The 27,500-nt window shown below is 44.0% G+C and overlaps 2 protein-coding genes across 3 annotated transcripts in view; both read right to left on the bottom strand.

Annotated features, from left to right (window-relative positions):
• lrpprc (leucine-rich pentatricopeptide repeat containing) overlaps positions 1-20,131 on the bottom strand; it is an 88,806-nt gene extending 68,675 nt beyond the window's left edge. The window contains 11 exon segments of the mRNA XM_080782497.1: positions 8,900-9,007; positions 11,819-11,924; positions 13,659-13,807; positions 14,687-14,831; positions 15,023-15,149; positions 15,268-15,354; positions 16,323-16,381; positions 17,254-17,375; positions 18,011-18,133; positions 18,643-18,863; positions 19,937-20,131. Coding sequence (XP_080638623.1) covers positions 8,900-9,007; positions 11,819-11,924; positions 13,659-13,807; positions 14,687-14,831; positions 15,023-15,149; positions 15,268-15,354; positions 16,323-16,381; positions 17,254-17,375; positions 18,011-18,133; positions 18,643-18,863; positions 19,937-20,115 — 1,426 coding nt within the window. The 5' untranslated portion in view covers positions 20,116-20,131.
• Positions 20,132-21,072: 941 nt separating this feature from the next.
• Positions 21,073-24,636, bottom strand: znhit2 (zinc finger, HIT-type containing 2). Of its 2 annotated transcripts, XM_080781935.1 has the most exons (3): positions 24,515-24,525; positions 23,772-23,874; positions 21,073-23,240 (listed from the first exon to the last, which is right to left on the bottom strand). In XM_080781935.1, exon 3 carries the CDS (start codon positions 23,161-23,163, stop codon positions 21,391-21,393), a length of 1,773 nt encoding a protein of 590 aa, XP_080638061.1. In that variant the 5' UTR covers positions 23,164-23,240; positions 23,772-23,874; positions 24,515-24,525; the 3' UTR covers positions 21,073-21,390. The 2 variants fall into 2 exon arrangements, with proteins under 2 accessions (XP_080638061.1, XP_080638060.1); XM_080781934.1 differs by lacking the exon at positions 23,772-23,874 and having other exon boundaries at positions 24,515-24,636.
• Positions 24,637-27,500: the final 2,864 nt, after the last annotated feature.

The following is a 27,500-nucleotide window of genomic DNA, read 5'->3' as shown; positions in this document are numbered from 1 at the left end:
GTCCTTTCCTGTATTTCGGTTTTATTGGAAGCAAATAAAGCTGTAAGAAAATGTGTCCAGAAATGAAAAACAGTTGCGGTCATTTGACAGACATTAACATTTCCTCCCACATACACAATCTCACATTCAGGCCTGGAGCCGTGGACGCAGTGCTTTAACCCATTCTGAACGGGAACCCATTTTGGTGTTAGCATCATGTTATGCTTTAGCTATTGAAAAATAGCAGATCTACAAGCTCATAGCGCGCCACCGAGTGGCGCGCTACGAGCTTGTAGGTCTGCTATTTTTGAAAAATCGAAGAACGACTGACATTTTTAAAATCTGATCTCAGGTCAGAATGGGTTATTCAGACCAGTGTGTGTCCGGTGGAAACCTCGTATGAATCTGATCTCAGGTCAGAATGCTTTAATCAGGGTCCAAGAAATAAACCGACACGCACATTCTCTCACCCCAAGAGCTGGGCACAGATTCATAAACTCAGTCTCAGAATACTAATGGCTGCTCCTCACAGCCTTGGGCTGGGCTGGTGGATACATGCACTCACATACATTCAGTCAGTCAGTCACTCTCTTCTCTCTCTCTCTCACACAGCCTGAAGTGGACTCTTGCACCGTCACCCTGCTCTCCAGCAGAGCCCTGTGGTCCTGCCCCAGGGAAATGGGCCAAAACAGCCACATGCATATGGAATAGCAACTCACACACTCAATATGCCCTGAAGTGCGTGTGTGCGTGTGTGTGTGTGTGTGTGTGTGTGTGTGTGTGTGTGTGTGCACGCGTGCGTATATTGAGGAGCCACTTTGCATATGCCCGAGTGTGCCCACAGAAGACATGGGCCTAAATGAATATGCATGTGTGCGTGTGTGTGTGTGTGTGTGTGTGTGTGTCAAATTTGGGGCATGATTGGTGTCTCCCAATTGGATTTCACAGAAGTTTAATTGGGTTAGGAGATCTGGAATGGCTGCCAGTGTTAATGCAATGTCCCCAAATGCTTACAAAGTGTGTGTGTGTGTGTGTGTGTGTGTGTGTGCGCAACTGCGCATGCATGCTCAAATGCATACGTATCCATATTTAGCGTGTTGCTATGTGTATGTGATGACATAAATATCAAGGAATCCATATGCTATATATGACTGCTGAGAACACATCAATACACCTTGTTCCCATGCAGACCTCAGCAAACGTGCTAAGTGCTTCCCAGGGTCAGTGCACCTTGGTGTGTGTGTGTGTGTGTGTGTGTGTGTGTGTGTGTGTGCGGGCGAGCCTGTGTGTGTGTGTGTGTGTGTGTGTGTGTTTACTCTCCACTCGGGTTCTGAGACACGGGCTCTGTATTTCTGTGTCCTCTTGGGAGGCGTGTGTTCACCTGGCAGTCTCTCTCTTTAGCTGAATAAAAGATGAGGCCAGTGCTTTTATCCGCCATTAACCCATTCTGACCTGAGATCAGATTCATACGAGGTTTCCACTGGACACACACTGGTCTGATTAACCCATTCTGACCCGAGATCAGATTAAAAAAATGTCAGTCGTTGTTCGATTTTTCAAAAATAGCAGACCTACAAGCTCGTAGCGCGCCACTCGGTGGCGCGCTATGAGCTTGTAGATCTGCCATTTTTCAATAGCTAAAGCATAACATAATGTCAAAAGCGGTTCCCGTTCAGAATGGGTTAAAACCCACGGCCGGGGGGGCTCCATTACCCCCAGGTAGGGCTACCTGAACCACTCTGGGCCCGGTTCATCTAGCCATCCATCCATCCATCCGGATCACTCATTCATTCATCCCCTCTCACTATCCCGCCTTCCGCGGGGGCACTTTCAAGAAAAAGTAAAAACGGGGGCGATCTGCTCCCTACTCTTCTCAATGGAAGACTCCATCCTCCGTCCATTCTTGCCAGTCTCATCCCATGTCAGCCGTCGTGTTTTTATGAAAGGGAAGAGAGGGGAGCACCTGTTTTCCTGCTGAATAATCCATGGTGCATTTGGTGGTGAGCCAGACGGATACGGAAACAAGTGAATGGGGACGCCGGACGGTATAAAAGCCCCGATATACTTTGTCGAGGGCCAGTGTTGCGCACCGAGAATAGCTGATCTAACAAGCCCACAGCATGTCTCGCTGCCACGCGTTGTGATCTTGTAGATCGACTATTTTCAGTGCGCAACACCGGCGTGCATCCAAGTATATATATATGTACTGTGTATGTGGACGTTTCGGTCTCCTAGCTCACGTGAGATTTCTCAATCATCAGCACTTTTTGGTCGACCAAGAAGCCCGTGTGTTTTTTTGAGTGCGTTCGAGAGCTTTTAAAAAGGCACGATTACTAAGTGGGGGGGTAACATGAAGCATCTATTCCACGTATTCACGTCTGGCTGTTTGGATGTGCGTTTTAGAAGATGGGGAGGGGGAAGGTGATTTTGTTTTTTGTAGCGCTTTTTGACAACCCACAAACTTGGGTGGTGCTAGACAGCTAGAGGGTCACCAAAATAGCAGTGTTCATCTTTCAGAAGCATGACTGTACGGCAAATTCCATGGCAATCCAGACAGTAGTTTCAAAGACCAAAATGTTGGATGGAAGCAGGACCGACAAACATTGGCATCCTTAACCCATTCTGACCGGGAACACTTTTTGGTGTTATAGCATCATGTTATGCTTTAGCTATTGAAAAATAGCAGATCTACAAGCTCATAGCGCGCCACCGAGTGGCGCGCTACGAGCTTGTAGGTCTGCTATTTTTGAAAAATCGAAGAACGACTGACATTTTTTTAATCTGATCTCAGGTCAGAATGGGTTAATCAGACCCAGTGTGTGTCCAGTGGAAACCTCGTATGAATCTGATCTCAGGTCAGAATGGGTTAAAGAGCCCCACCACTACTGGGACTAAAACACGCCTTTTCACTCGACTGCAGTACTGTCTATTTAAATTAAAATCAATGCATTTAAGATTATGCATGATCAAGGCTTATGAAACCTCAAAAGGCTCGGTGGCAAAGAACACAATTACTTTAGCATGTGGAGCAAGTGCACTTCCTCCAATTGCCTCTTTGGCTGTGGGTGTCACAATGACTTTATTTTGGCCACACAAAGATCTATTATCCTTTTACTAATTAACCAATTTTGTCCTGAGGACGATTCTAAAAAAAAAAAAAAAATCTAAATACCGACAGTTTTCATAAAAAACTATGTTTCTATGTCAGTGGTTCTTGTACATTTTCATGTCAAGGACTCCAAAAATTATGTAATTGGCCGCCGACCCCCCCCCCATCTGAAAATATGTTGTTCCAAGGACCCCCACCCCAGAAGCAAAGATTTGAGTTAAAAACGTTCGCTCTGAAATAATATTTGCGCCACCTTTCCCCCCCCCCCCCCCCGATTAAAAAAAAATAGTAGACCTGCTTGTAGATCTGCTATTTTTCAATAGCTAAAGTATAACTTAAAACACCAAATGGGGTTCACGCCAAAAATGGGTTAAAGCAGCACATGTAACTTTTCTCTTCTACCCTGGATTTGCTGACATTTTTACCATTGAACATAATGGAGCTGGCCATTTAGTTAAGAGCTGGCCCTTAACTAAGCATTATGTTATGCTATGTTATGCTTTAGCTATTGAAAAATAGCAGATCTACAAGCTCGAGCTTGTAGGTCTGCTATTTTTGAAAAATCGTGAAAATGTGGCACAAATCAATTCCCTGCCTGCGCTGTGATCCTCTGCTTTAGCCGTCTAAATAAATTGTGGGAGCACGCCATTAGCATCAGCCTACATGACTTGTCTCATTACGAAGCCTGATATACACCAAATAGACGACCTGCACTATGGGGTCAGTACGGTACTTTGTTACGCGTGGTGTCACGCGGCACAAAATAGCAGATCTATGCATGGCAATGGTCACAAGATATGATCATCAGATGCATGTCTTCAGGTTAACTGTCAAACAAGAGCAGAGAGAGAGGAAGAGGAGGAGTGGAGTGGAACCATTACCTGTCATCTTCCATCTTTGGACATGAGTACCTGTCATATCTCCTCTTCTCTCTCTCTCTCCCTACTTCAGTTTGTCTTTGTCCGTCTCCTAAAATAAACCTCAGTAGGAGTATGGAGACATGTGTCGTTTGAAAACACACTTTGCAAGCAGCATTCCTCTTTACAGAAGGTAGGTTTTGTTCGGCTTCAAGTGTGCTTTTTTTCTCCTTCTTGTCCCATTTTCTTTTTCCCTTGCTCATTCATTCCCCATTTTTCCTCTTTCGAAATCAGGGTGACAACCTTGGTCTCATCCCGGCAATTAACATGACCCAGGCCAGCGCATAGTTAATGGAGGACTGCATGAGCCACTGCCACGGTGCTATGTCCATTAAGAACAGATGAGGGGAGGGCCGCATTAACCCATTTTGGACTGAGGTCGATTAAAAAAAGAAAAGGCTTCTAAATCCTACAAAAAAAATCGGAAAAACCTATGTTTCTATGTCAGCGGTGCTCAACCTTTTTCATGTCAAGGACCCCCAGAATTATCTCTATTGGGCCACGGACCCCCATCTCAAAATATGTTTGCATCTCTCCTGTCACGCGGAATACAAACCCAAGACCTGACAACACTGCACAACCCCCCTACTCCCCCCTCATGTTCTCCCAAGTCTTCCTCCTTTCCTTCAACAGTGTCAGAAGCAATAAACGCACGTTACATCTAAAGGACTGACAAGCACTGGCTTTGCTGGCGGCAGGTGGAAGCGTTGGTCCTAGCATATGCTTCCGCTAAACCCGCCAAATCCACACCTCATCAAAATGCAAAGACCCCCCACCACCACCACCACCACTTCCCCTACTGTTACTCGGCTACCCGGCTTCTGCCTGCTAGTGACACCTGTGGACAAAAAGTGACACAACGCTTAACCCATTCTGACCGGGAACCCGTTTTGGTGTTAGCATCATGTTATGCTTTAGCTATTGAAAAATAGCAGATCTACAAGCTCATAGCGCGCCACCGAGTGGCGCGCTATGAGCTTGTAGGTCTGCTATTTTTGAAAGATCGAAGAGCGACTGACATTTTTTTAGAATCTGATCTCAGGTCAGAATGGGTTCATCAGACCAGTGTGTGTCCAGTGGAAACCTCGTATGAATCTGATCTCAGGTCAGAATGGGTTAATATTTCATGGGGCCGTGCACACTGGCGCGCGTAATCCAAAGTGAATTCCCTCAGAGCTCTCGCATTTACATGAAATCAAGTCACTCCGCATCAGTCACGTCACCTGCACACACACACACACACACACACACACACACACACACACACACACACACACACACACTTCCTACAGCCAATGAGAGAAAGGGCAAGAAGTGGCTGTATCATTCATGAGGGCTAAAGCCAACATGTTCAGGAGCAGAGTGAGTGCATGTGAGCAAAAGAGAAAATTTCCCGTCGTCCTTATTCTTCCTTTAGTTCCGGTAAGTGCCACGACAACTAAATGGATGTTTTTCGGCTCATCGTGTTTGCATGGATTTCAGAGCGCGTGGTTTAAAGGGTGAGAAGTTGAGAACCAGCACTGTGCGTGTGTGTGCGTGTGTGTGCACTGTGCGTGTGTGTGTTTGTGTGTGTGTGTGTCCCAACTGGCCTCCTGGCACTGAGGCGTCTCCACTCAAAGCAGGGAATCTGCAACATACGGTACAAGTCCATTCCGTCTCCTAGTGCCATGCCAGCTCAAATGCTGTCAATTAGCCGACAGTGGGAAAAATTACATAACTTATTAATGGCTGGCCAAACAAAAGAGAACCCCCAAAGAGACAGTGAGAGCTCAGCATAAATAAGAATGTTTTGAAAGCCGGCTTCTTGTGACTATAAGCGCGCTTGACAGGGTGAGCCGGGGCAAGACATTGTGAATTCTGACAGGGGGGGTGTCAGCTCTCAGAGCGCCGCTTAACTGTCACCGAGATGATTTTTTTTCCCCCCCAAAGCTCATCAAATACTAAACATGGATTTAAAGGTAAAGCAAGGGGGAGGGGTGGGACTGGAGCCCATAGATTTGATCCAGAACTTGGGGACAGGCAGGCACTGGAGCAAAATTACATTTGACCCTTTCGCCTCCAGCCTGTGCATGTGTTGGTGCACGTGCACGGTGTGTGCGCGCCCTGGTATGTGACATGCCTTGGGCTACTGAACCTCCCCAGTGTCCTCAAGGAAGCCCCAGGCTTCTGCCATGAAGCAGACACCAGTCAACACACACACACACACACACACACTCTGTGCCCCTTTATCGATTAGTCAAACTCAAAGTGAAGTTGTCATACTTCATTCATGTCAAAAACTTTGATTCTTGTGGTGTAATAAATGCCATAATAAAGTCTGCCTTTCCTACCGTCTTGTCTCTTCTACACTTTCCCCTCACAGCTTTCCCACTTTCAAACTCGATAAAGACAAATTCAACATAGTTTACTGCCCACATGTTTTAGAAAACTACTTTGATCACTGTTAGTAAGGGCATTTTATCAGGTATTTGACCAATCTGGGAACTAAATCGTTAATTTCTTCACCAATGTGTTTCTAAAGGTATCTAATAGCATGTACTAAAAGTTTGAAATTCAACTCCCAGGGGAAATTGAGTTATTAGCATAATATGTGACCATACCCATAACATCCTATATAAAGAAAAAAAGTCCAAATGTCATCATTCTTTCAGTAGCATGTGACATATGAAACTAGGGGGTTTTCATGATTCTGAATCCATTCCAAGCATTAGTTTTGCACAAAAAACACTCCTTGGGGGAAAACGGCCATAGCCGTCATCACAAACGTGATGAGGTCAGCACATTGCTTGGAATGGATTCAGAATGATGAAAAACCCCTAGTTTCATATGTCACATGCTACTTAAAGAATGATGAAATGTTGACTTTTTGGCCTTATATAGGATGTTATGGGTATGGTCACATATTATGCCAATAACTCAATTTCCCCCGGGAGTTGAATTTCAAACTTTTAGTACATGTTATTAGACACATTTAGAAACGCATTGGTGAAGAAATTTCTTGGTAACGATTTAGTTCCCAGATTTTCAAAGATTTCTCTTACTATGTGACTAAATCATGTTATCTAGTCTGAACTCTGAAAAGCTTTCCAGTCTTAGGGCCAGAGGACTGGCCCTAAGGCTGTCCAGAGAATGGCTGAAGTAATAATCTCTTTAAACTTTACAATCCATTACTAGAACACTCTAGAGTATGTGTCTGTCTGTCTGTCTGTCTGTCTGTCTGTCTGTGCGTGCGTGCGTGCATGATAACTTGTTTGTGTGATTATGTCTTCTAACTTTCAGGCAGGGATCAGACTTCTTTGCCCATGACTGCCCTGAACCTGTGTAATCCCTCCCAGAGGGGTCACTCATTCATATTTGAGTTAGAGTTCCCTTCTAAAAGCCCTTTCTGGGGCAGACGGCTGATGAAATCATAACCCACAAAAAAGCATGTACAATTTTCAATCTAGGCCTTTAGCAGACTCACTTAACCAGAGCGACTTACAATAAGCAAATGCAGAGTGTGTGTAGTGCCTCAGTAAACTAGGATCACAAGTAAACCAAGCATCAGTTGTCTACACAATATTCTATCAAAATAATTATTGTGAATAATTATTGAAACTATAGCATACGGTTTGGTGAGCTAAGGGTCGCATCACTGCTTTGTGCAGAGGATGTGGTCCTGATGGCACCATCGGTCCAAGACCTTCAGCTCTCACTGGATCGGTTCACAGTAGTAACGTGCGGCGGCTGGGGATGAGGATCTGCATCTCCAAATCGGAAGCCATGTGGTTCTCATCGGGAAACTGATGGGATTGTGCAGTCCAAGTAGGGAATGAGACTTTGCCCCAGGTGACGGAGTTTAAATATCTCGGGGTCTTGTTTGTTCACAAGTGAGGGGAGAACGGAGCAGGAGATCAGCCGGGGGAATCAGAGCAGTGGGGGGTGGGGGTATTGCAGTCGCTGTGCCGCACAGTTGTGACGAAAAGAGAGCTGAGCCAGAAGGCAAAGCTGTCTAAATCGACCGAGCATTACTACTCTCATGGTCATGAAGTGTGGGGCCATGAACAAAAGAATAAGATACAATCAGCAGAAAAGAGTTTTCTCAGACGGGCGGCTGGCATCCTTAGAGATAAGGTGAGAAGTTCAGTCACACAAGAGAGAGACTCAGACTCGGAGTAGAGTCGTTGCTTCTTTGCTTGGAAAGGAGCCGGGTGTTTCATTGGAGCGTCTCCCTAGGGAGGACCTCGTTTGCACGTCCCACTGGGGAGAAGACCCTGGCAGTGGGGCAAGGACCAAGGACCAGATGGGAGGAATTACACATCCACACTGGCCTGGGAATGCCTCGGAATGCGCCAGGAGGAAGTTGCTCATGTGTGCTCTGGAGAGGGAACGCTGGAAGTCTCTGCTGCAATTGTTTGCCCCCGCGACCTGACTCGGGTTAAGTGGTTGAAGATGGTTGGATTGTGGTCAAGAAAAACAAGCCTGGGGTCACAGGCTGGCCTAGCACATACCCACACATAGGCTCTAATGCAGCCTGACAGCGTGTCGCAGGTTAGAAAGCCTGATCCATACGACCTTTTGCTACGCGTCACCACGTCAAGGCAGATGGCTGCCCACCCTAGAGCCTGGGTCTGCCTGACGTTTCTTCCAGTTAAGGGGTGATGTATGGGAAATTCTCTTCCGGGTCGCTCGTAGTCATGAAAGGGCGGCGGGACTGCGATGCTCTATAGATTATGGATTCAGTACCGTGCCCTCATCCAAGTTCTTGAAATATCTTTTGTTATTGGTTGGCATTACACCTCAGTGTGATGTGATCCCCAAAGTTATAAATGGATGCATGTGTGTGTGTGTGTGTGTGTGTGTGTGTGTGTGTGTGTGTGTGTGTGTGTGTGTGTGTGTGTGTGTGTGTGTGTACCTGCAGTGTTGTCGTCCTTCACATGCTGCACAAGGAGGGGCCAAAAGTAGTGAGGCTTTACGGGTAGACCCTGCTCCTTCACTGCCTTCATCAGTTCAACGGAAAAACCTGAAAATAAATCATCATCATATAATAAAAAGGTCAGTAAATGTCTGGTGCAATGGTGGCAACTTCACTGGTTAACTCTACTGGTCAAGCTTAGTTAAACAGCAGTCATTTTCCCCAGTTGTGGCATGACTCGTCTATGTCTAAGCTACATTCTGTTCCGGATCTTGAAAAGTGCACCCCCCATCCCCAATTCAGCAATTTGTTCCAGCTTGTCATGACCATGAGGAGTTTGTATAGTAAGGGCAATCTGTATAGGCATAGGCCCTCATTTATCAACGCGGTGTACGCACAAATATGGGTGCACGGCATTTATCATTCCAGCATGAACTTGAACTTGAACGTGCGCCCGGCCAAATATCACACCTGACCTGTCGTAGGCTTGGTCCTCACCCGTTTATCTGTCGTAGAAAAGCGGAGCAGCATTGTCTGACCAGCTGACAGGCTGTCAAAGGCATCTAAACATATGTTTTCACTTCTAAAATGTATATAAAACTAATAATATTTCCAAGTGTACAAGCAATTAAAATCTCGCAAAAAAAAACAATGTTGCAAGTTAGATGCTTAAACGTGTAGTGAAATGAAAAAAAAAATCACTTGACAACATCCATGGCAGAGCATGTGAGCGGAGAGGAGCGGCCGATAATTCCGCTCTTCGCTCTCAACGGCTTTTGTTACGCTCGCTCCGCGCTCACGTTCATCTCTCCCCACGCCGCTCTACGCTCGCTCCGCGCTCACTTCAAAATCCACCCGCTCCGCTCCTCGCTCCGCTCCTCGCTCACATGCAAATGCTCTCGCGCACAACTGAAATCTGTCGCGCACAGATAAAAGAAAAAGGTGTTCCCCCCGAGTATCATCTACATTACAGTAATAATATCTATCCCGAGTCGACATTTGCCCACACTTTATTTCTATTTACAGTTTTATTTAGATTACACAGGCGACTAGGCGACAGACAGGTCTCCTCCCCTCCTTTTTAGACTTGTTGTTCTCCTCTCCTCTCCTCCTGTGTATACTGCGTCGTCTGCGGGGCGAGGAGGACCTTAGGTGGAGACGTAACGAGCAGGCAGCACTGCAGTCAGTCAGTGCTCACTGCTCAGTGTTAATGAAACCCCAAGAACCAGATAAGATCGCGTTGCGCCTTGGACCCGTGTGTTGATGGGACATTTAGATTTAAAAGGCGAACGGATGGAAGTGTGTACAAAAGCACAGCTGTGCGCAACAAGGAGAGAGGGAATAACGTTAGCGTCGCATTAGCTGGTTAGCTAACGTTGTTGTTATCACTACAGCACAGCAAGCCTCCAGTCCAGTGTACTTGTGAATGAAACTATAGTAGTTGACACACCAACAAACTCGGTCTTAGTGTGTGTGTGTGTGTGTGTGTGTGTGTGTGTGTGTGTGTGTGTCCCAATAAAGTTTTTAGGAGAGAGGCAATGATTGATGTAAACTGCTAGCCAAGCTTGCACAGTGCCGTGCCGTGTGCACTGAGCGGCTCGGAGCGGCTCGGAGCGGCTCGGAGCGGCTCGGAGCGGCTCGGAGCGGCTCGGAGCGGCGGACAGTTCTCGCTCCGGAAGTCAATCTGACCCATTTAAAAACCCGCTCCGCGCTCACGTCAAAATCCCCCCGCTCCGCTCCTCGCTCCGCTCCCGCTCCGCTCACATGCTCTGATCCATGGTAATCATATGAGCAGCATATCGAACAATGGATGCCAAAAAAGGGTACATTTTCATTTGTGTATTTTTACATCAAAAGTCCATCAAATCGAATTACTTCCTGAAAACGAAAACGTAGTGCGTGATGACTTGTCGAGGCCCACATGGATAAAAGCCAATAAAAATGACCCGTTTGATTCCCCATATCTGCACGTCTGTCCAACACAGCTGCTACCGATTACAGAAATCCTCAGTTTTTATTCCCATTCAAGATAACATCCAGACAGTGTATTACTCAGTTTAAACGTAGTCATCACGCTGAAATATGTATCTGAAAACGTTATAGGGTAGAAATAAGCCACATGGCAGTAAACTGGTACAGCTGGCCGACTATCTGACTTGTAAACAAACACAATCCATGCGTCCTGCGTGTAGCATAGCTACCGTCCCATCGCCTGAAGGGATGCGACGCTCTTGATTCGTTCAGAAACTTCAGAGCCAGCTTTTCAAGCTAAAACTTCAAAATAAAATGCCCACCGTTTCCGTTTCACTACACCTTTAAGCCATTTAAACGGTGTTTTGCATGAGCGCATAGGCCCTATACATGCGAGGATTTGCAATTTTGCACTGCCTGTGCTGGAATAGTGTCATGACATGGAGAGGCATTTGAGGTAGACTGCAGTGTTGCAAGGCAGCTAGAGAGCCAAGTCTCCCACCGGGTAGGTTACTGCAATCTACAGCAGGCCCATGTCTTTCTCGAGTTACGGTATGTGCAGTCTCGTCCTCGTTTGAGGATAAACCTGACGCGTCGCTCGAATGCCAAATGTGCCGAGCCAGCACAAGCGGGGACCGCATCCGCATCTATAGGTATATAGGCGAGGCGAGCTTGGGGAAACTTTTTTTGATTGGCTTTTTCCATCATGTAACTACTGTATGCAGTTGTTCATGCTTGAGTTCATGGGGCGTGCCAGATTGATTTCAGCCGTCACATTTATTAACACTCGTTTTAAGAAAATAAGGATCAGCCGACGTCAGTGTACTCCAAAACCGACACTCGAATTTGAGGCAGATTTCACACACTGAGTGAGTGAGTATGTATGTTTGAGAACGTTTTATGATGTAGTGAGTGAGTGAGTGAGTGAGTGAGTGAGTGAGTGTATACCTGTCCTTTTGTCCTCCAGTGCAAAGTACAGAGTGAACAGCAGTGGTGATGAATGTAGATTGGCATCCTGGAGTTGTTTGCAGTAATCGACAATCTTCTCCACAGGCTGAGGTCCACATGCACAAACACACATTCAAAATGATTTCATAGTATGCATACGTGATCAATACGTGTGTAATACTAAAATTATTATTAGTATTATTAGAATTATTAAGTTCATTTGGGATAAGAAACAGCCCCGAATAAGGAAGGATAATTTTTTTCAGAGGCCTAAATCAGAGGGCGGAATGGGATTACCTAACTTCAAACTCTATTACTGGGCGTGTAATTTACGTGCGCTCTCATTTTGGCTCCTAGATCAATTGCCAACGTGGGCATTTATTGAAGGTCAATGTTGCCCCCCAACATCGTCGTCAGCTTTAATATTTTCCCCAGTAGTAAATATACTAAGTTCCCAAAGAATTCCATAGTCTCGCATTCTCTCAAAATGTGGCTCTCAATACGAAGGCATTTCGGTTGGCACCCGGGTTCTGTGTGCGCAGTTCTGCTTTTTCTCCTTCCTTTTCTGACTAATTGTTTAAAGTGTGGCATAGAAATGGTATTCACTCCTTCAAAGATCTTTATATTGATGGGTTATTTCCGACCTTTGAACAAATACGACGCAAATTTAATTCACCCCAATCACATTTTTGTTTTAGATTTCTACAGATACGACATTTGTTAACACAGCACACTGCTTCATTTCCAAACATACCTACCAACTCATCAATGGAATCTATATTTCTACCTAACCCATTGGTCAAAGGAGGTGTTTCTATTATTTATAATTCTCTCTCATGTTTAGATAGTAATGCCTCCTTGGATTATTTAAAAACTGCTTGGGAAAACGATTTAGGAATATCTATCACTGACGAGGAATGGTCTACATCTCAAAAATGTGTGCACTCTTCTTCAGTATGCGCCAGGCATGGTCTTCTACAATTTAAAATATTACACAGGTTACATTTGTCAAAGGAAAAACTCAACAGAATGTATCCAAATGTGAATCCAGCCTGCGACAGATGTGGCCAGTCGCCCATATGTTCTGGCACTGCACTAAACTAACATCATATTGGCAAAGTATATTTAAATCGCTGTCAGACATTGTTGGATAACCTTTTGACTGACAGCAGTTCTAGGAGTCAAACGGTTTACTTTCCAATACAACATGGTAAAATGTGTGACTCTACTGGCTCGTAGACCGATACTGTTGAATTGGAAGCAAGCACAGGTTCCAACTCACACTACACTTGAAAAGATGTTATGCACTATTTGCAATTGGAAAAGATAAAGTTTGAATTGAGAGGGAGTGAAGATAGATTTGACCAGACTTGGCAACACTACATTGACTATTTCAATAGGTGCACGCTAATCCCTCCTACACAATAGATAACATAATCGAAAATTGGAAAGGAAAATAGTTTACTTTTTTTTTTGTCTGTAATTCACTTGTTGGGAAAGTTTGAGAGCATATGTCATATACAAAATGCCTAATAAAAACAGTATTAAAAAAATAATAGTGTGCAATACCAATTACACACTATTTTGCGTTTCCATTTTGTCTTACTTTTGCCTTTCAATAAACAGCTGTGAAAATAAAAATCACACCCGTGTGAATTGAGGGGCGCTCTTATCATCAAAATACATCATCTCATTCCGGCCAATGAGAATGTGTGTCCTCGCCTCCATGCTCTCCGATAATAAGAGCGAGCCGTCTCACTACGTGGAACGCCCTCACAGCGGTATCATGAGAAGCGCCACATGACAAATCCATGTGTGCGTGTACAGTACGACTACGTACCTTCTCCATGTTGACAAGGTGTCTGAGGAAGAAGTTGCCCACGTTGGGGTTGTCGTTGTCGGACTCCGATTTGGAGAAAGTCTTCAGGATTGTGAAGGCCGTGTCCTCCTGGCCCTGCGTGATCAGGCTCAAACACAGGTTCATAGCATCTACGGAAACAAGAGGACATTTCCTTAAGCCACATACAGTAGCATACACATATACAGCAGACACATCCCCGTTTCCCTTTTGTCTTTGATTAGCCTTTTAGCGAACCAGGAATTGTGAACTTTACTTGGAGACTGTAAGCGCTAGATTTACAGAACTTGGGAGGTTCATAATTACGAAAATTAATTCAACAAATAATTACATCAGTCGGCCTCACGGTGGCGTCTGTGCGATCGAGGCACTTTGCAATTTCCCAGAATTTCACTTTTCCTGTACTACTATAGTACAGTGACTCTGAGACCAGAATGATTACACCTCAAAATACAAACATCAATAATATCTACTAAATCACCCACACTGCACATAATTTGGTGTTCATATATTCGGTAAGGACTAGTTCTAGACAATTTAGGGTATTTATCAGATGCTCCATCAACTTAACAAGTCTCTTACAAAGTGCAAGATCACAGTAAGTGGCATGCCATGAACCAATGGTCAAGTAAATGGAGTGCAAGGAAAACAAGTGCTACAGACTAACTATAGGGTACCAGGTAAACATCAATTGACTGCTGTTTCTTTTGAGTGTGACGTCTGCATCTACCATCGACAGTACATTTGTTGCCCTGCAACCTTATCTAAACTGCTGTGCTGCCTTTGACAACGGAACGCCCCTGTCGGGATCAATAGAGGACTCATCGTATCCTAGCCTCCGTCTAAACAGCATGCCGACATACAGTACATGTAATAGAACAACATGTTATGTGAGTGAACAAGCATCTATCGAAAATCGAAATGAGCGACACAAAGAATGAGGAGAGCTTGAAAAGGCGAGTTTTCAGATTGCAGCGTAAAATGAGGCGTGCGTGTGACCGTGCGTGTACCTGGTACATAGCCCCTCTCCTGCCTCAGGCACTCCACCAGGACTGGGATGTGCTGCTGGTGTCCAGCCATGGCCAAAGAGAAGATAACCTGCATAAGGTCCCTGTCCATCAGACTGCTGTCTGCAGCCTCCATCGTTTCCATTGTCTGACAGAGAGAGAGACACAGACATTAAAGAGAGGCACACACAGAAAGAAAAGGGGAGGATCGAGAGGCAAGTGGATGGAAGAAAGAAATTTACTGCAACAAAAGGCACAATACATATACACTACAACACAGTAGACATTGATAAGTGAGCTGTGAACTGTCCACAAATAACTGACTGAACACATACACACCTTTTTAATATTCTCCATATCTCCCTTGTCAGCATATGCAGTGAGCAGTGCCACATAAGTGTCTGGACCAGGTTCGATACCCGCTCCACGCATCACAGGAAGGATGTTTACAGCACCTTCCATGTCACTGAACACAAAACACACAAACATTTCAATGAAATCATCCCCAACATAAAGTAATGTGGCATGTGAGATACTAGGCAGTGACAGACAGTTTCAAATATTTGTAATAAAAGGTCACCGACCCATCTTTGGCGTGGCCCGTTAACAGGGAGTTGAACACAGCCTCGGTGATTGGCAGGTCTTTGCTCTTCATGAAACCTAGGATGGTGCTGTAGTAGGACAGGAAGACAGGAGGCAAAAGAAGTTCATATCGACTGGTGTCATTTACTGTACACGTTAGTCATTTTGGATGTCCAGGGCAACTTGTTCAAGAATGGTTTGACAACAGACCTCGATTCCTTGGGACACGTAGATTAGAGCCAATACAGTGTGTGGGATATAAATCCTTATTTATACTTTTTATATATTTATATTTATTTATATATTTTTTATTTATACACGCACCGAAAATAGCCAATCTACAAGTTCAGAACGCACAGCACTATATATATATATCATCATACTATAATCATACTATAATTTGCGATGTCTGTCTGTCTGAATGTCTGTGTCACTGTGGCGCGCTCTCTGTGTCTCATCAGCTATTGCTATACGTACATGTAGCAACATAACTATTTAAAAAAAAATCATCCGAATTTGAAGGTTTTCAGAAACCTTAGGTCAGGCCCTAGAAGGCGTTCCCAGATTCGGCCTCAGGCCTCAATGGCCTAAACACAGGCATTGACCAAAATAATATGGAGGGCGTAACAAAGCCCTTTTTTTCCATTTCACACATTAATGATTAATAATTAATTTATTAGTGAATTAAAAATGCAAAGTATAACTCAAGCCTAACTATGGAGGACGATGAATCATGTTGGGTAAAGCTAGTATACAGCCCATCTTTATATCTAGTAATAATTGATACCCAGCCTCATCGAATCCCAGAATCCATTCTGGGCGGGAACCCCTTTTGGTGTTTTACCCCCTCAGGCAGGGAACCCATTTTGGGGTTCTGTACAGTATGTACAGTATTCAAAAATGTAAAGTTTTTCAGAAAACTTAGGTCAGGATTTAGATTTTTTTTCTAATCAGCCTTTTTAGAATCGGCCTTAGGCCTAAATGGGTTAAGGTGAATGAATTGCTGAGCCTCTAAGCATTCTGTTTTGTGGGCAGACTGGGCACACAGTGATCTTACCTGGCTCCCTCGATGTCTCCATCTTGGCAATAAGCTGCGATAAGTCTCTGGTAGGTCACCTGGGTGGTTACATTTTTTTAGTTAGCAATTTAATATTACATAAACAACATTTTATTTTAAACAATTCATTGCTTTATTGCGACCGAAGGTCGCAGTTAACTATGGAATTGTGCATTTCCCGTCAGTATGTCGTGGTGAGAGAGCACGTGAGTGGCATCAGGGATGGAGCATGTGACATCATCAGGGATGGAGATCCCTGATCTCATCAATATTAAGCCCATATATGGAGATCCCTGATGTCATCAATATTGGCCAGCAACTCTACAACTGACATCAAACCTCAAACCCTTAGATCTCCATATATGGAGGTGACCTGTTCTGACATTCCATATGTTGATCCTTCCCCATCAATCCTTCCTCTTCCCTCTTGACTGATACCTGTCCATTTAAACTCTAGACGGGCCTGCCCCAAAGTTATTAGTGCAGCGGTGCCCGGCAGCCGGCAAAAGCTAGAGTTCTCAACAGGCCCGAATATTCCCGATTCGCGGGATTTTTGGAGCGAATCTCGACGAGTATTATCTAAAAATGTGTTTTTCAAAAGTTGGCCTCCTGGTGGCACTATAACAGGCCGTTCTGGAAAGTTTGGGGCAGAGGTTCATTGTTGCCAGGGAGTGTGTGTGCGCGGAAAATTTTGCATCGACCGGGTTAACGGTGCCGGAGATTAGCTGTACACAGATGGACGGACAGACACACACACACACACACACACACACACACACACACACACACACACGGACGGACGAAGTGCAAAACATACTCTCTCCCCATGCCTTCGGTCTGGTGGAGACAATGAACAAAACAAAAAAAAGGAATCAAAAGAAAGCTGTGAGAAGTTTTACAGAGTTGTGTGTACCCTGCCTGCAATACATACTCTGTTGGGCGCAACATTCGCAGCTTCCATCTTGGCCAGGAACTCAGTGGGGGAGAACTTGAACTCGTTCTGCAGATAAACCTTCAGCAAGGCATTGTAGTGGCTGGAATCATACGAAGCACCTAGACAGAGAGGGGGGAAAATGCTAATTCAGTACAACATCCCTTATGGAACCAGGGAAACTATACTCTCGTCGGGAATTACATCCATTCGTTTCATTTCAACTTACACTAAGAATTGTATGATGTGGTAATTGGGGAAGCCATGGCGAGGGGCTGACTGCCTTAAAATGTCTGCACTTTATGCCAAAGTGATCCCTGATCAAAATAGTTCCTTCATTACATTGTGATGCATTCAAAATGTCTCACAAACTTTGGAGAGCTGAATTGTATTTACTGTCTTTGTACTTTTTTTAATTAGGGGGTTGGGTGGGAGGGTGTATTTGTCTTGAGTTTTTTTGAGGGTTTCTATTACTGACTGTTTACCTTTCCTGTGACATTCCTTCAATAACATTTATGTAAAAAAAAAATAGTTCACAATGCGTCGACAAGCTAAGATCTGCTATTTTTAAAGATTTTTATACATTTTACATACTTGAAAAACATATATATATAACTTGGAGAGTGACCGATTTATTCTACTATAACAGTTTAACCTGAACACCATTCCTAGGTCAACCATACTGTGATACAGTCAGCAACCTAAACAACAGGACGGTTAAAGAATGGTGTGGGTGTCCTATGGCGTGTTCCCATACCCAGCTCCTGTAGCTTGTCCCAGATGCGGTGTGCGAGCTCTGTGCGCTCTGCATATGCCATCTCTGGCATCAGGCTGCCACAGCTACGCAACAGCAGAAGAGCCTGGTTACCACTGGGATAGCCTGTACCAAGACAGACAGGGAGATGAAAGAAAGATAGGAAGAAAGATGCACATGAGGAACGAACAATGTGAGGAATTAAATAATGGGTCGAAGGATAGGGAGAGAGAAATAATAAGTTGGGAAGAATTTTAATTAAGTAAACAAGAGAAATCAAACGACATCCTGAGTTATTTTTTGATTGCATCAGTCCAAGACAACTTCCTTTTTCACTGTAGAATACATTTGTTTATCTGTACGGTGTTACATCAGGGATCCTGCCTGAGACTGAAGGGTTAGCTGATGCTCAGGCAAACATGGGCATTTTATAAAATTATGTCTTAAGGGATATTTCACTTTCAAATTAATTAAAAAGATATGAAAAAAAAAAAGTTAAATCACATAAAAACCACTGCCCCTCACCCTTTAGAAGAACATTCTAATGTGTGAGCGGGCTGTGATTTGAACTAAAGAGTAGCGCAACGGGTGTCTGTCTCCCTTGGCTGTCCGTCCTGTCCCAGTGGCTGGCCTACCTGTCCTGCAAATGTCGTGGAATATGCGGAGGAACTGTGTCCTGGTGATGCGTCCCGTCCTCCTCACAGAGTCGTCCAACTTGGCCAGGGCCCAGTCAAACTGCTGTGCCTGCTTGGAACGCACCCCTAGGCTGGCCTCGTCCTCCCTCTGCTCTGTAGAGACAGCGTAGCATCGCATGGTCCCCGATGATGATGTTGATGATGCACAGGGCCACACGTGCCTGACAGCATAAGGCACGGAGAGGTGGTGGATTCAGGGAAGCGGAGGAAGAGAAAGCCAATAAGCCATGAGGAATTAAATAACAAATAATCAATAATTATCATTTAGTCCCCAACTCTCCTTTTGGTTATTTTTTGTCGCTGTGTATTTGCAAGTTACGTGAAATGTGTGCATTTGTGTGTGCATTTATACCCATACTAAAGCCCAAACCACACCAGTTGCAACTCCTTGCAACTATAGTCAACCACACCGATGAAACTCCTCCAGAGGTTTAAGTCGTTTAAGTCATTCAAGTCATTTAAGTCATTTAGGTCATTTAATTCATATGACTTGGTACATCATCAACAATAATACACGTTACTTGAAGTGTCCACCTGAGCAGTAATGATTCCCATGTATATTGCACCCACAGCCACTGTTGGCCCCTTTCGGGACCCTAGTTGTTTACCTTATTTTAAACCATCCCTGTCCCTAAATGGCCTTAATTCTTGCTTATTTACCAAGAGCCATGACCTTGACAATGCAATATTACAAATCACTATTAACTCGTAGCCATGCGTGCCAGCCACTGCCAGAATAAACTGTAGCTTAATTATCAAACATGAGCCATGGGACCATAGACAGACTACAGGTTTCTGCATAGCAAGCTTATATAGGCCTGTTTGCAGGTGGCTGGCTAACACACAGGGCTAAGTGGCTAACGTTACTCAACTCATGTATACACAGGCCAGGGTCGACATGCATGATTCACATGAATGACAGTTACCCACGCTGTTAATAAATAAAAAAGTGGTAAGTTTCATAAGAAAGAAAAAAAATACATTAATGTATAACAAGTTAGACAGCCCTCGCCCCTGATCAAGTTTCCTTATGTAAAAAAATAAGGGAGGCCCACTCGGGCCATGCTATATTTGTCATAATACCCCACGTTTGAATGACATCTCATCACAACATTAAAAACGAATCGTATCGTTGTCTAGTATGTCTACACGTGCTGTCATTCGTTGACCCTCAATGACATATCCCTTGAATGTGATCACGCGTGGACCACAGCTAGCAGGGCTGCGTAGATACCTGGGCACAGTTCCCACGCCGCAGGCAACCTGTCTGGTACACGGCCCGGTTGTTCTCCCACCGACGGCTCCGCCGTACAGCCGGCTGAGCGGCGGTCCATTTCGCTTGGTCCCGACGACCTGAAGGGACCCCGAAGGCGAGAATCTGAGGAGCCGGGCTGATCTCAAGAGCGCCGCCATGTTTTTCCAGAAGCAGTGTTCCGTCGGCAGATATGACCTAGCAGATATGACTTCCGGTGGACGATCTCTTCAAAATAATAGCGTGTAAATACTACTCAAATGGGGACTGGTTGTCCGAGTCTAGTAAGGCCAAATAAATAATGCAAAGGAGAGCATAGGAAATAGTGTGTTTGCAATTATTTTATCAATAACCACTCTTTATATAGGGAATGGCTGAGTCATCTATATCCATATGTTCTGGTCAAGCTATATCCATATTAGCCCTGAAACATGACTTGTCATCGTCATGATGATTGTCATGACAAGTACGAGCGTCATCCGTCATGTGAACCATGGCTATATATCCATATATGGAATTCTACATTGGCATGATGTCAGCAGCACTTAAATGTCTCTGTCTGTCGCTTAGGTCTGTCGTCTCGTCTCCATCCATGAGAGGTCCAAATATGGGGTTGTGTCGTGATGTTGGCTCATAAACAGAACAGAAGTCTTATGTCTGCTGACAGAACGGAGCCGTTTTCGGTCGCAGCATGGAAGGGCATCCGTACCACGTGACCGTTCAAAGACTAGCTATGAGCCAGTTTATAGCATAGGATATTATACGTATACATTATACTCTAAGGTTATTTTACCCTTACACTACTAATCAGACAAAACTGATTGACTAAATAAAAAAAACAATCCAAATTGTACCTTCACCTTCATTTGTAAGCCTATTAGGTATATTTTATTTTGTGATGCATTGAGAAATCCCAACAGAATCTTTAAAATGTCCTATTACAATATGAACTGTTAAAAACGAGCACGCACAAACACACACACACACACACACACACACACACGTAGTATGTGACAGATCATGTGACAGAAAACCTCCAACTGCAACTCTTGGGAAGGGACAGCACACTCGAGACAGACAAGACTCACTCAATGCTTCATTTTTTTTATTATGCCGTGTTTAACAGTCTGACACAGAAATGCATTTTTGATTCATGTGTTGTAATGAGAAATCACAAAAATATTAACAATTTTTATTACAATATTAAATGTAAAAAATCACACCCGTGTGAAGTGAGGGGTAATCTTATCATTATAAATCATCATACATCATTTCATTCCAGCCAATCAGAATTTGCATCCTCACCTTCGTCTTCAATGATTGTGTTTACACAAACTGAAGGGTCCATTCATTGTCAATGGGATTTAATGTTTGTGTAGGACAAAGTTTGTGCACAAAAATAAGCTGGACAAAAATAAGCATACAGAAAAAGGACTTTATTGTCTCAATTCTTCTATCAACACGCTATTCCCCATTCTCTTTCCTTTCTTCCAGCTCTCCTCGACTGATCTCTTCTCTTTCTCCAACGTCATTCTCTTACTGCTCCTTCTACTGTGCTCGTTCCACAGCCCAATGGCCAGTCTTCGTATTTCACAGGCGTTGTCAGACACCCAGGCCAGAAAGAATTCACACTTTTTTCTTGCCAGGAAGAGCTGCTGTCTCTTTTCTTTTTCCTCCGCTCCTTTAGGTAGAGCTGCTCTGGCCCTGGAAAGCGCAGAGTGGAGCTGACTCAAGGCTGATAAGCAGTATCCAACAGAGTCTGTCCGGCTCTTACCGGTCATGATATGAGCAACTGCTTCCACTGCCCTGGCCGGTGCCTCAGGGTCCTCCTTGTCAAAGTAGCCGCCAGTCAAGATGGCAGCCTCTCCGCACTCTGTGGCCTCTTGAAGAAAGCCGAACGCCCTACTTGAGCTCAAGGCTTCCGACACGGCCAGCACCATGTCACAGAACTCCAGAGTCAGTGAGTCAATGTCACCGTTGTAAAGGTGCAGGGTGAAGGCGTAGCCAAAGAGTGCATTGACCAAGCCGTAGCATAAGAGAGGAGATGGACTGGCTGTCAAGGAACTCAACTTTGGAATTTTAACGGAAACAGGAGGGACACTGGGTGAGACTGAATGTGTAACCATGATCGTGTCCTGTCTGTTTTGTCCTTTGGTCTTTCTCAACCTTTTGCCTGAATCAGCCTGGTTATGGGCCATTTCTGGTGGTATGTTAACTTGTTTACCAGTAAGATTGTTAAGGCTAGTGCTTCCCCCTTCTCCTGCCTCCAGTTGTCTCTCCTCTTCAGCCTCCAGGACCTTCACCAGTGGCCCATCTCCCTCGTCATGAACTTCCCACCACGGCTTCCAGGGGGGAACCAGCCCACCCAGAGCCCCACCTTTGAGCAGGTTCACAAACCCCTCTTTCTCCTTACTGTTCAGGATCCCCCAAAGTGCCTCTTCCGAAAGCATATCAAGATCTAGCCCTGCGAGCCTATCAGACAAGTCTGTCTCTTCTTCCCCACCTTCAAATGCATCTGCGTCTCCCACACTGGTGGTAGCCAGCAGCTCCTCATCTCCACCCTCCTCTCCATCAAGCTCTTTAAGTTGTCTCAAAATACCCTCCACCTCTGTTGTACTCCCTTCCCCAGACTGTTGAAGCTCAGCTAGCTGGGATAGAAGCTCCAAAACCTGGGCTCCCCTTTTTACCTCTCCACCCCCCTCCTCATCGCTATCCGAGTCAATGCCCGCCTCCCTTAAAATACTTTCCATCCCACCTTCCAGGCCGTCTGCCTCTCGCCTGAGACCCAGAAGGACATCCTGCATCTTCCTCCTCCCCTCAGCCTCCGTCTGCCCCAAGTCTTTCAGTTCATGTAAAACAGATTCCTTGTAGAACTCCTCAGAGCAAGCAGAATGATCCGGACTCCGATAACACGCCAAGCCACAGTAAGGCACGTTACACCGAGGACAGGTATAACAGGAAGCTTTCGACTGGCACAGTCCACAGACCAGGGTCTGTCTGTGGTCCTTCCCATCGTCTGGTTTCTTGGTCGGCGTGAGGAATTCATCCTGGTCGGCACTTCCTCGGGAAGGCAGCACAATTCCATCTGTAGTCACACTTTGGGGTTCGGCTTCATCCCATTCACTGCAGTGGTAATCGCCCTTTGGGGCAATGTCTGTTAAAAGACGCCTCACGGATAGAGGGATTCCCTGTCTGCGTATTGGATTCATGGTGGTAGAAATGGCTGGGCCCACGACGTTACAGCAGGACAGGTTAGCAGATGTGAAGCATCAAGTTGAAGGCCAACCTGAAAGAGAGAATATAAAGAAGGAAAGCAGTATTGTAATTTTACAATGAGTAATTGAGTTATAGTCCACTACAACTCAGACTTTTAATCCATTTTGACCTGAGATCAGATTCTAAAATTGTCTTCTACATCCTGAAAAAGCTATGTTTCTATGTCAGTCGTTCTTCGATTTTTCAAAAATAGCAGACCTACAAGCTCGTAGCGCACCACTCGGTGGCTCGCTATGAGCTTGTAGATCTGCTATTTTTCAATAGCTAAAGCATAACATAATGCTAACACCAAAAGGGGTTCCCGCCCAGAATGGGTTTTAATACACTACTACAATAACAATTATTTGACAACTTTAGGCAGGCTAGTTACTTTGCCGATTCAAAATCATAATTAAAAAACAAAAAACACACATTACACATATTTAGTCATAATTTGCAACTCTAGATTTTTTTTATAATGGGATGAATCTAATACCTTCCATTGACTCCCCATTCATCCAATTTGCTTTTGCAATCTGCTTGTTTTAAACGTTAAACTCACCAACATTGCAGCTGTAGGGCAAGCTTGAATTATTCTCTTTCAATCTGCCAAGCGTTTGTTTCATAAAAATCCACCGTAGACATGACATGTTATGAGCTACTTTCTGTAAAGAAATCATCTGCAGTGTTAATTTCTTGACAGAAAGTAGCATGTCATAACATGTCTACGGTGGACTTTTATTAAACAAAAGCTTGGCAGATTGAAAGAGGATCATTGAAGCCCTATATGCAATGTTGGTGAGTTTAACGTTTAAAACAAGCAGATCGCAAAAGCAAATTGGATGAATCGGCAGTCAAATCAATGGAGGGTATTGCAACTCTAGATTCATCCCATTATTAAAAAAATGTAGAGTTGCAAATTGCGGGTAATGTATATTATGTATTATTATTATAGGTTCCGTTCAGCTCCACCCCAACTAACAATTAAAGTGATCAATTGTATAGCATTTGATTGCAGGACTTTTCAGAGTATGTGGACATTGTGGTATTATTAGTAAACTGATTAGTTCTTCCACAATCTGAGCTCCTTTAAGTTTAGTATAGCATAGTAGCATACTGTATTTTGTATGTCATACAATATGTTCCTATGAATTGAATATGAAGGACTTTAACGCGGAGGAAAGAGGTGAGAGGTTCTAAACGGATTCTATCTGTGTATACACAGATATAATCCGTGTGTATACACAGATAGAAACGCTTGTTTATGTATACATAAACCAGCGTTAGATGCCAATTTAAACTCACCACGAAGGCGCCGATAGTAGTTTGTAGTTGTACTTTGTATTAACGATAAGGTACGATGTATGTAGAATTTATATCTAAGATATGTTTCTGCGTACAAAACATGGAGAAAATCTTCAACGTGCCTAGTTTGTTTTGCCGTAAAGTGGTACGTCGCTGTCTGATGACGTCTCGATCGCTGTCGTAAAATCTATAAAGACGAAATAAATAATATATAAGAAATAATGGTTATATCCCGATATGATATATTATAACTCTATGGGTTATCCACGCTACTGATTTCCAGATACAATATTGGTGAAGTGAGAGGGAAAATGGTAGGGGAATGTTTTGTTGTGTGTCCTCATACATTTTTTGATTATCTGGTATTCTTGTTATGACATAATGGGTGTTACTGGTACAGTTCAGGTGATGGAGTTGGTCCTGGAGGCGTCATTGTCCTGCATAATGGAGTCAGTCCCTCGAAAAGGAGAAGAGGGAGAGTCAAGACCAGACGGGTACAATGGCATGAAATTAAGTGAGTTATATTGAAGGTCAAATGGACCAGACATCTATTCAAACATTGTCATTAGAGTTGAGAGACACCATTATGGCAGGGGCTGTTAGACTTTAGTCAGTATACGGTGTCGGTGACTGGTATATGAAATCAAATGAGTAATGTCACGTGTCGACACCGCATCACTCAATCTGTCAGGAACAGAAAAGGGCGTAACGTAAAGTCTTCATTAAAAAAGTGCAAATGTAAACAATTGGACAATTTATATATATATATATATATATATATATATATATATATATATATATATATATATATATATACTGTATATATATTGTGCATTTGTGTGTGTTGCCCAGCACTGCCGGAGGGCAAGAACTTTCTTTTACAGGAGGACATGCTTGCTATAGTATCTCCTCACATAAAGTGAATAGTGATTGACTTTACTAAATGAAATAACATTCATTGCTGTTGGCCTGTCTTCCTGTCTATTACGTCTAATGGGGCAGAAATGGATCAGGAGGTACTAGACCGCTTGGGGAGGTTCCCAGTTCGATCCCGGGCTCCCCCAGAGTTAAGTGTAACTTGAAATGTCCTTGAGCAATTAGGGGTTCCAGGGGGCACAATGCAGTGTAGGTAGTGAGCAGCACTAAGTTCCTCAAGTTCCTAAGTTCCTGGGGGTACAGATCACGGACAGTCTGTCATGGTCCTCAAACACGTCCTCTCTTGTGAAGAGAGCCCAGAAACGGTTGAGAAGATGAGAAGAGCCCAACTCCTACCTGCTCCCATCCTCACTACTTTCTACAGGGGCTCTATAGAGAGCATCCTGACAAACTACATCTCTGTCTGGTCTGGAAGCTGCAATAAAGCAGACTGGAAAATACTAGTGCAGAAAGTAGTGAGGACTGAGGAGCAGGGTTCACTCTGTTGTGAAGAGAAGAGAGTCGATCCGCACACATGCAGGTTTGCTCCAAAGGTGTTTTCTTTTATTCAAAACTCCATGAATAAGACACAACGTTTCGGCCGTCCGAAGGTATCGAAGCATTGGGAGTAAAACAACAAGATTTTCCAAAAGCTTTTTCCCCCAAGCCATTAGACTTTTGAACAAGTGCAATATCCCCGGCCTAACCTTTACCGCCCATGTGCTGCTATAATGACTCCTACCGTGCAATATCTGTCTCTCTATGAACTGATGGTGCTTTTTTATTTCTTTTAAAAGTGGATTTAGATTTGAGATTTGAATAGTATTTTTGTTCTCTTTTAACTAGCATACTAAAAGTCAGTGAAACGAAAATTGTTCTCTAATGCATTTTATGTAGGCTATCTGCTGAATGACAATATCTATCCATTGTAAATGAAGCGCCTTGGATAAAGGCGATATACATAAATGCACCATTTACAATTTCTATTGCTCTCTCCACATGTGTACATTTATGAGTATGTCCATTTCTGTCACTTTTCTGCCTGTTTGATACAGCTCCATGTGTGGTTATGTACTGTATCTCCTGCATGGCTGTTTGGCCAGAAGGTGATTGGCCCTCCAGGAGGTCAAGCAGCTAGGGTAAAGGTCATGCAGGTGGGGGGCTGTCAGATGAAGGCCTCACCCCTCGCTGGTTCATGGGCTGGTCTCATGTCGTGCACCATGGGGACTATATGGGGAGGGCATGCCAAGGTTGACGTGTGCCATGCTGTCTTGACTCTGCAGGTTGGTATAAGCCAGTCCTACAGGCGGCATACTGTCTTTCTGAGTCTCTCTTTTTCTTTTCATGCAACACAACCACTGACTAGATGTACATATAATATATTATATTATGCTATTGACCACAGTAGTTTTTTGAGGGGCGCTAGCCCCTCCAACGACTGGGTTTTGTGTCTATGGACTTTTTATGTTTGTCTTTCAAAATGACCAAAGCTTGTGAATTCACATAAAAAAATAAATGACATCCAGGCCTGTCAATAAGAAACTCCTCGTGGCCTAATGTCAGAAGTGACATTTTTATCAACTTGTTTCCAAACTGGCAAGAACAAGCAGATGCTCTGTTCTTTTTGTTCAAAATGACTTTCACCCCGGCAGGCACATTTTATTTATACAGTGTTGCTCAAGTGACATTAATTGAAAGGAGCATGCAAAGAACAAATTAGCCTATATTCAGCCACAACAATGATGTTCTGATTAGACAGTGAAGATAGTGTTGTTGTATAAGTGCAAAGGGAAATCAGAGGCTATCTGTGTGTCACCTGGTTTACCAGCCTTTTTGTTTCATAATTACATGATGTCTGTGTGAGACCTGGTCTGGAGCTGTACTTGAAGACACCCAAATGTATGGGCAGATTTGTGCTGAATTGGAATTATTATAAGTGACTTTGGAGTTTGGGCATGTACTTCTGTAAAGGTGCTTCTCAATATTGGTAGCTTTTTTTTTTTTAATGTTATTTAAACCAGTGGTTCTCAAATATTTTCATAAGGACCCCATCAAGGCTCAAATGAATATT

The sequence above is a fragment of the Protomyctophum bolini genome (assembly GCF_963924005.1).
Source record: "Protomyctophum bolini genome assembly, chromosome: 14".
NCBI classification, from domain to species: domain Eukaryota; kingdom Metazoa; phylum Chordata; class Actinopteri; order Myctophiformes; family Myctophidae; genus Protomyctophum; species Protomyctophum bolini.
This window is presented reverse-complemented; position numbering and strand designations above follow the sequence as displayed.

Coding starts and splice junctions, on each gene's coding strand:
- znhit2 (XM_080781934.1), bottom strand. CDS start 23,163: ATGAATCCAATACGCAGACAGGGAATCCCTCTATCCGTGAGGCGTCTT.